Genomic DNA, 9,428 nt, shown 5'->3' on the forward strand with positions numbered 1-9,428 from the left:
GTATTTTTTGGCTGTGATTCTGATCGGGAAACCATCTTTTCCTTTGCTGTGGCTTGCACTAAAAATCCTGAGTGATGGGAGAGAGTAGAGCTTAGATATTGCACTAAGGAAAGACTCCTTTAAGATGGTAATATTTGAGGCTTCCCTGGTGGCGCAGTGGTTGAGAGTCCGCCTGCCGATGCCGGGGACATGGGTTCGTGCCCCGGTCCGGGAAGATCCCACGTGCCACGGAGCAGCTGCGCCCGTGAGCCGTGGCCGCTGAGCCTGCGCGTCCGGAGCCTGTGCTCCGCAAAAGATGGTAATATTTAAGCTGGGTTCTGAAGACTGGAAAAGAGCCAGCCATGGGAAGGAGGTGAAAAGGAGTATACTACACAGAAGGAACAGGAAATCTAAAGCTTTGAAGTGGGAAAGACCTTAGCATGTCCTCAGAGCTGGAAGAAGGCCCGTGTTCCTGGAGGGTAAGAAGCAACAGTGAGGGGCTGGCTAGATGAGGTCGGTTTTCTCAAAGAGCCAGGATTCCAAGCCACCTCTGCCTGGCTCCAAAGCAGAGTCCATCCAACCCTTCCCTGTAGCCTTTCCCCTCCCCCACTTTTGGAACTCTGCCTGCGCTGTTGCCACGGTCGTCATAGTGATGGGTGCTCTGCTTCACTCACTCTCCAGGCCAGGAAGGAGTTGCGTGTCGTTGGGGGTCCCTGCCTCTCCTGGAGAGGACCTCGGGCCAGGCGAGGACCCCAATCAGGGACCATGCCCGTGTTGATACCCCCGGTTGAGCACAGCCAGGACACGCGTGTTGGGCCTCCAGCATGGCGCGAGGCGACCAAGGCCTTGACACAGAAGGCGCACCAGCTGACCGACCGCTGTGGGCGAGAGGCGGTGACCATGTGGCAACCCAAGGACAGCGTGCGGGACCCACACATGGCGCGCCACCTCGGCCGGGCCGCCTACATCCTGCCCTGGCGCTTCCGCGTGGAGATGCTCAAAGGTGGCAGCACCATGGAGAAGCCACCGCCGGGTGAGGGCGTTACGTTGTGGAAGGGCAAGATGAAGCCGCCTGCCTGGAATGCGCGCCTGCCGCTGCCCATGCACCGCGACGCGCGGGCCCTGCAGACGGCCGAGGTGGTGCACGCGCACGCTCGTGGGGCGCGCCTCACTGCCGCCCGCCTCAGCCGCGCCCAGAACCAGATCAATGGGCAGCTGCGGTTGCTGCAGCGCCAGCGGGAGGCTACCGACCACAGGCTCAGCGAAGTGCGCAAGGCCCTGCTTATTAACCAGCAGAGCGTCAAGCTGCGGGGCTACCGGCCCAAGTCTGAGAAGGTGGGACCACCATTCCCCCCAGCTCAGTCGCAAAGACTGAGGCCTCCGCTCCCAGATGCTCTCAGCCTGGGCAAAACCCACCCTATAGAGAGAACTCTCCAACCCGTCCCAGCTCCATTGAGTGAGACCACAAGAAAATACTCCCAAGATGAGGTGCCTTTGTTCCCAGCGCCAGAGGCGGAGATCCACCCAAAGAGATGAGATTCTCAGGCCCCTTGCCCCAGAGGGGGAATCTATCCCAGTCTCCCAGCCAGGGAGAGGTGGGACCCTTGAGTCAGACTAGATGAAATCCTTCCCAAAGAGTAAAATCTACAACCCCCAGCCCAGACATGAAATCACTCACCCAGTCCCTAGGCGCAGAGGGTGAGACCCTCCCACAGGCATGAGACCCTCAGTGCCCCAATCCCACTGAAAACACACACAAAGCCCCCAGCTGAGCAGAGTGGGTGATGTCCTGGTCCCAACCCAGACGAAACTCCTCAAAATGCTTATTTTTAAAACCCTAACCAAAGTCCCCCACCAGCCTCAGCGAGTGAGAACCCCTCCCGGGGCCTCACCCAGGCGGAAAGGAGCAGATTTTGCGTAAAGATTGAGACCCTTGGACTCCCAGCCCCTGCACCTGAGACTTAAGCCCCTAGCCAGGGGGAAAGGGTGAGACCCCTAGTCCCAGCCCTGGTGAAATCCTCCCCCTAAAGTGAAACCCCAGACCCCCACCCCAAAAGGGGAGACTATTCCAGCCTCCCTGGGGAGAGATGAGACCCCACCCACAGGGTGGGATTCCTAGTCCCAGCCCCCAGATCCAGATAGTAAGACCTCAAGAAGGCAAACCTATGATGAGACTCCTCCACTTCTAGCCAGGGAGAGAAGATAAGACCATCACCAAGGAAGGGGGACCCTCAGCCCCAGAAAGTGGTGATAACCTTTCCCCAGGTTAAGTCACTTCCATCCCAGCTCACTGGGCTCCTACCTATAAAAAGGGAGAAGCCCCCAGCCCCGCTCTCTAGAAGGTAAGACCTACCCCAAGTGAGAGCCCCCTAAAAGGTAAAGCCTTCTCAGAGAGTGAGATTCCCAAAAGGCGAGAGCGCCCCCAACTCCATTCCCCAAAGCCAGAGTTTATGAGGTTGGCAAACCCTCTACTACTCTGGAAGGAGAACTCTCCCTCCAGCCCTCTCCCAAAGGTGTGAAAGATTCTCTCCTTGTTTTCCAGATCCCTGACAAAGCTGACAGTATGCTTACCTGGGAGAAAGAGGAACTAAAGAAGATGAAGAGGAAGATGGAGGAAGATATGGAAAAATCAGAGGCCCTGCTCAAGGTTGGGAATACCTGGGGCCACTTTAAGGGAGCTGGAGGGGGACCCTTGGCCACCTAATGGGCAAACTGCTCTAACCTTGGGGACTGTAGCAACAGCAAATCCCTCAACCCACACACCCGCCCCACCCTGACCTGACATTCACTGTATTTCCACTTTATGAAAGGGAAAGACTGGAGCTCTGAGAGATGGAGTTGGGCCTCAACATAGCAATGAACATCCCCCTCTGTGCCAAGCCCTGTGCAGTCATTAAGTCTTTAAAATCCTCCTGTGAAATAGAACTATGATCCCCTCTTTAGAGATGGGGAAACTGAGGCTCAGAAAGACATGGCCTCACCCAAGGCATGGAGCTAGCCCGTGGTAGGGCTGTGGTTTCAGCTCAGGTGTCTTTTTTTTTTCCAGGTTTAGCAAGATACAATTAACAAATTTAAATTGTGTATATATTTAAATGTACAAATTGAGGATTTGATATACGTGTACACTGTGAAATAATCACCATAATCACCTCGTGTGTGTGGTGAGGACACTTAGCAAATTTCGATTATAAAAGACACTATTGCTAACTATAGTTACATTAGATCCCCAGAACTTAATCATCTTGCATAACTGAAACTTTGTACAACTGGACCAACATCTCCCCATTTCTCTCTCCCCTCAGCCCCTGCCAACCACCATTCTACTTTCTCCCTCTCTGAATGTGACTATTTTAGATTCCACATATAAGCGAGACCTTTCTGCATCTGGCTTATTTCACGTAGCATAATATCCTCCAGGCTCATCCATGATGTCACAAATGGCGAGATTTCCTTCTTTTTTAAGACTGAATAATATTTCATTATATATTATTATATACTATACTATATTGATATCTACATAATTTATTAATTATTAATATATTATTATTGCTATATATTATTAGTATAGTAATAGTATTAATATAATATAGTAATATTGTTATTACTGGTAATTACTACTATTATTATATTACTGTATTATATATTATCACATTTTCTTTATCCATTCATCTGTCAACAGACATTTAGATTGTTTCTGTGTCTTGACTGTTGTAAATCATGCTGAAATGTACATGGGAGCTGTTTCTCTTCGAGGTCCTCATTTCCTTTGGATATGTACCCAGAAGTGGGAGAACTTCCTCATGATTTAACTCAGACGTCTTGAGCTCTTTACACTGTACTATGTGCTCGTCTCTGTCAGCTCCAGCCAGGGATGGTCTCTCACTGAATCCTACTCTTGCAACAAGGATTTCCTTATGAGATCACTAATGGAGATGGGAGAGTACTTATGTTTCATGGAGCCTGTGTGTACTTTTGACTCTTCCATTTGACAAATATTAATCCAGTACCCTGGTGTCCCAACCACCGTGCCTGGCACTGGGGACAAAGTTGTGAACAGTACAGAACTGGCCCTGCCCTCAAGGAGTTCATATTATAGGGGCATTCAAAGAAGGGAGCGGCCAGGGTTGGGAGAGCGGAGTTGGGGGAAAGGACTTAGGAGCTGGTGCACCTACTGTCCGTGGTGCTGAACCTTAACTGCACTCAACCTACGGCACCCCCAGGCCGCTGTCATGTTCCTTTAAAGCTGGTGATCCTGAAAAATCCTTCAAGGAAGTCTGAAACAGACAAGGGAGAAGACCCTGTGGCCCCCTTAGGGAAGGGCTTGCAAGAGAGAAAGGGAAATTGGGAGTTGGGAAAAGACAGACAGATACAAACCCAGGAGAAAAATGCTCACACAAAATAGACGTGTTTCAACTTAAAATCATGAACTCAGATCTCAAACTGACACTCAGAGCTTTCCCAGAGATCTCACCATGTGTCTCTTGAAGGCTTGCTGTCCCACTGTGCAAGTTATTTCATACCTTCTCTTCCTTCAGATCTCTCCAACTCCCTGCTCTTTCTTCATTCTCAATGAATGACCCCAATGCATGGAAACCACTGAAGAAAACTTCGCTCATTTTTCCGGTGCCAGGTCCTATAATTCTATCTACCTGCCACACCTACCTTCTCCCCTTCTACTGCATCATCAATAGTTTTTTCTTTATTGGATCATTCTCACCAGTGAACAAATGGGGGGTTATCCTTTAATGGATACAGATCTATCTGGGATGGTGAAAAGTTCTGAAAATGGACGGTGGGGATGGTTGCATATTGTGAATATACTTAACGCCACTGAACTGTACACTTAAAATGGTTTCCTTGGCAAATTTCTATGTCTATTTTACCACAATAAAAAAAACCTCTTTTGATCCCATGCACCCTTTCAGATAATCCCCATTTCTCTGATTCACTCACTATCCAATCTTATCTGCACATGCTGACCCTCTCACTTCCTTTGGTCAGGAACCGGATCATTTTCCCCACTGTATCCCTGCCACCTGGCACACGGCCCAGCACACAGGAAGGGCTTAATGAATATTTGAATTCATTAATGAATGAAAGACTTTTAAAATCCATTTTTTTACCTAAATGGATGAATCTCAATGATATGATATTCAGCAAAAGAAGCTGGACATTAAAAGTACACACTGTAGGGCTTCCCTGGTGGCGTGGTGGTTGGGAGTCTGCCTGCCGATGCAGGGGGCACGGGTTCGTGCCCCGGTCCGGGAGGATCCCACATGCCGCGGAGTGGCTGGGCCTGTGAGCCATGGCCGCTGAGCCTGCGTGTCCGGAGCCTGGGCTCTGCAAAGGGAGGGGCCCCAACAGTGAGAGGCCCGTGTACCGCAAAAAAAAAAAAAAAAAAAAAAAAAAGGACACACTGTATGATTCCATTTATATGAAGTTCTAAATTTCAAAAGCTTTTTCTTAAAGAGTCAGGTAGTAAATTGTTTAAGCTTTGTGTGCAATACAGTCTCTGTCACAATTACAGATGGCCCTCAACTTACAATGATTCAACTTATGGTGGTGCAAAAGTGATACACATTCAGTAGAAACTGTAATTCAAATTTTGAATTTTTATCTTTTCCCCGGCTAGCAATATGCAGTACAATCCTCTCTCATGATGCTGGGCAGCAGCAGTGAGCCACAGCTCCCAGTCAACCACTGGGTAAATAACTGACACCCTTATAGCCATTCTGTACCCAGACAACCGTTCTGTTTTTCACTTTCAGTACATTATTCGATAAATTACATGCAATATTCAATGGATACACTTATAGCCATTCTGTGCCCATACAACCATTCTTTTTTCATTTTCAGTACAGTATTCAATAAATAACATGAAATAGTCAACACTTTGTTATAAAATAGGCCTTGTGTTAGATGATTTTGCCCAACTGTAGACTAATGTAAGTGTTCTGAGTACGTTTAAGGAAGGTTAGGCTAAGCTATGATGTTTGGTAAGTTAAGTGTATTAAATGCATTTCAACATACTATTTTCAACTTACAGTGGGTTTACTGGGATGTAACCCCGTCGTAACTCGAGAAAGATCTATACTTAATTTGGCCAGTGGAGCACAGAAACAGCCAGAAACAATATGTACATGAATGAGCACGGCCATGTTCCAATGAAGTTTTATTTACAAAACCGGATGGCCAGTCCAAAGTTTGTAGTTTCCTGAGCCCTTCACTAATCTACTAGGCACCTTAGTGGGAAAGAGGTACAGGGCATCAAGGAAATTTCTGAGGTGATGGAAATATTCTACATTTTGATGAATGTGGTGTTTATATGGATATATATATGAAGTCTTCTGGTTTTTTTTGTTTTTGTTTTTGTTTTTTTTTTTGTGGTACGCGGGCCTCTCACTGTTATGGCCTCTCCCGTTGCGGAGCACAGGGTCCAGACGCACAGGCTCAGCGGCCATGGCTCACGGCCCTAGCCACTCCGCGGCATGTGGGATCCTCCCGGACCGGGGCACGAACCCGTGTCCCCTGCATCGGCAGGCGGACTCTCAACCACTGCGCCACCAGGGAAGCCCCAAGTCTTCTGTTTTAATATGGCTTTCAAATAATCACAAATATCTAAGGAATGCAATATATTTTATAATAGTGGCAGTAGGATTTGGGTAGGGATGGGGGTCCAGATGCAGTAGAGCCTGGAAAGAGGAACTCTGAAGACAGCTGAGGGTGCTTCATACTGAATAGAAAAGAGGAAGGGAGACCTGGAGACTAGGGATGGGGGTGGGATAAGCCCTGAATGCAATTGAGGAGAAGGGATGGCACAAGAAGACCAAAGTGTAGGTACAGCTAAATACCGCTCCACTTCACAGATGGGGAAATGGATGGGGGAGGGACTTTCTCAGGTTCCCAGAGCAGAGCCAGGCACAGGACCCAAGCAACTAATACTGGGAACAGGAAAGCTGCCACCAGCCCCTACTGTTCCTTACTCGCCACCCGGGGACCACTGAAGGCTTCTGGACAGAGGCTGAGAGTACTGCGCGTCTGAGCTTCCACTTGAAAACGGGTTGCTCCTTTCCGGCTGCAACAAGAACTGGAGAAAGTCAATTTGGAGGCAAAACACTTTGCAGCCACTAGCTGAGAGATCGCGAGTCACTTCCCCCAATCTCCCAGCTTACAATTGACCTCTGCCTCTCTCTCCTTCCTCACTCCCAGACCCTGGCCTCCTGCCGCGACACTCTGGTCTTCTGCTGTAAGGAGAGGCTCCAAGCTGCGGAGCTAATGAACCAGCCGCTGGACAAGATTCTGGAGCAGGCCGGCCGCCACTCTTGGGTGACCCTCTCCCGAGTTCCCACCCCGCGCACTCAGGGCCTGAAAACCCCTCCTCCAGACCCTGTGGGCACCTATACCCCAGGTAAAACTCCACAGAAAGGAGTCCACTATAGTGGGTTTCCTCGGTACTCACCTCTCTCCCACTTCTCAGCTGCCGCCTTCCCCGGGTAACGGCCCCCCTCGACCAAGAGAGAGGGGTGCCAGTCTCCAGCAGAGCGCACGTTCTTGATTAGCTCTTTCCCCTGCGCACTACTGCTTCCCACACTCCGACTCGTTCAGTCACTCCCTGATGCTACTCATACGAACCCCGCTATTGGCCCCTCCCCTGGACTTTCTCCCAGTCCATCAGTAAAGCCCCCTTGCCCAGGGCCCACCACCACCTGAGAATAGAGAGGGGGATGCAGAAAGCCAGGGTTGGGAAAAGGAGACCCTGACACCCCACACGCATCCCTCCTCCCCACTCCGTCAGAGTGCGCCACGGCGCTGTACGAAGCCAAGCGACTGTTAATGGAGTCCAAGGACACTTTGCTAGATATGGCAAAGAACGAGGAGGACATCCGAGAACAGCTACAGCAGATCAGCGACCACGTGTGCGCCTCGCTAGCGCAGAAAATGCGCGAGACCTTGGAGCTGAAGGTGGGCCCCGCCGGCGCTGCTCTGAGTTGGCGGCTGGAGGCTAGGATGCTATAGCACCGAGGAGGGAGAAGGGGGACGCAGGAGGAGAGGGGACAGGAGGCCGAGGTGATTCTCCCTGTGCTCCCACCCACCCAGGATAGACTGAACATGACCTTAGGACTAATGAGGGCCACTATCCACCGGTGCACGAAATTCAACCAGGAGATGTGCGTCACCCGCGGCCTCGTCAAGGTACGGTTTGGGAAAAGGGTCTGCGGGGATGCGGCCAGGGGCGTCAGGTAGGCTCGGCCTCACGGCTCTACACACCACACTCCGCCAGGGTCCTCTGTCAAAAAGTCACCTGGAGACTCGAGAGAAACTGGACAGACCTCTGGTTCGCATGTATCAGAGACACGTGGGCACCCAACTCCCGGAGGCCACGCGCCTCGCCCAGGTAAGCCCCTGTCCATCCCCCTTCCGCGTCTGCCCTCCCTCTCCAGGCGCAGCCCTGCCCTGGTAAGACTCGTTTCTCAAGCACACTTAGCCCAGGTAAGACCCCCTCACTCAGGTCTGTGAGTCCTTCAACTCCCCGACCAGAAGGATGCTCTTCAATACCCACACCTGTCTCAAATAAGTTCCCTCAACCTCTGCTCCACCTCTATCCAAGGTCCGCTCCTCCCCGCAGCTGCAGGTGCATCCCCTCCTTCATACCCGCCCTGTCACAGGTTCTTTTCCAAGTACATTCTGGCCCAGGTGTGTAACTCCCAACCCCATTCGAGGCTCGCCCCTCCTAGCTGTGCTCCTTCCCAGGGGAGGCCCTTTCACACACACACCTGACTCAGATGTGCCCCCCATCTGAGGCCCCTCCCCTCTTCAGCTGTTGTCCTTTCACATGCACACCTGGCCCAGATGTGTCCTCGCATCCCAGATAGCGCCTCGCTGGGGCTCGCCTGTTTCTCAACACGGCCCCTCCCCGTCTCCAGGGCACTGACAAACTGCAGCGCCGCATCGCGCATGTGGAAGAGAACCTGAAAGAGCTGCTCTCCATGCGCAAGAACGTCGCCTGGAGCTTCAACTGCAAGAAGATCGGGCAGGACGTGGACTACAACGTGGTGCGCTTGCGCCTCCGCCAGCGGCACCCCCACGTGTTCTATGAGCAGGCACAGCGCCTGGTCAACGACTGGGACCCACGCACGCCACCACGCGCGGAGTCCAGCGTCGCCCGCAAGTGACAGGCACACCGTAGTCCCAGTCGGCCCCAGCCCGGCGGCCCTCCCTCTCTCCTGACCCAACATCTCTCTCCGAGCTCCCTCTAGCAGAATTATAATTTAAAATAACCTAATAATTACCACTTATTAGGCACCTACTGGTCACTTACCCTATAACACGTTATAGGTCGTGTATCCTGGAAGTTAATAGAATGGATTTGGCCACCCTATTTCCAGGGCTCAAATCCTGGCTCCCCGGTTTCAGATTGTGTGGCCTTAGGCAAGTCACTGTTGCTCTCT

At 51.3% G+C, this 9,428-nt stretch overlaps 1 protein-coding gene across 1 annotated transcript; it reads left to right on the forward strand.

The window, feature by feature from the left end:
- The first annotated feature begins 744 nt into the window (after positions 1-744).
- TEKTL1 (tektin like 1) lies at positions 745-9,152 on the forward strand. The gene is made up of 7 exons (XM_060146614.1): positions 745-1,314; positions 2,522-2,626; positions 7,189-7,387; positions 7,775-7,941; positions 8,077-8,172; positions 8,261-8,374; positions 8,904-9,152. The coding sequence occupies exons 1-7, from the start codon at positions 745-747 to the stop codon at positions 9,150-9,152; spliced, it is 1,500 nt and encodes a 499-aa protein (XP_060002597.1).
- The last annotated feature ends 276 nt before the right edge of the window (positions 9,153-9,428 follow it).

The sequence above is a fragment of the Lagenorhynchus albirostris genome, chromosome 3 (assembly GCF_949774975.1).
Source record: "Lagenorhynchus albirostris chromosome 3, mLagAlb1.1, whole genome shotgun sequence".
NCBI lineage: Eukaryota > Metazoa > Chordata > Mammalia > Artiodactyla > Delphinidae > Lagenorhynchus > Lagenorhynchus albirostris.

Bases quoted from the DNA above. Each gene is read 5' to 3' on its own strand.
- TEKTL1 (XM_060146614.1), top strand. From the start codon at position 745: ATGCCCGTGTTGATACCCCCGGTTGAGCACAGCCAGGACACGCGTGTT. The intron at 1,315-2,521 runs GTGGGACCACCA...CTTGTTTTCCAG, and splicing joins ACCGGCCCAAGTCTGAGAAG to ATCCCTGACAAAGCTGACAG. The intron at 8,173-8,260 runs GTACGGTTTGGG...ACACTCCGCCAG, and splicing joins TCACCCGCGGCCTCGTCAAG to GGTCCTCTGTCAAAAAGTCA.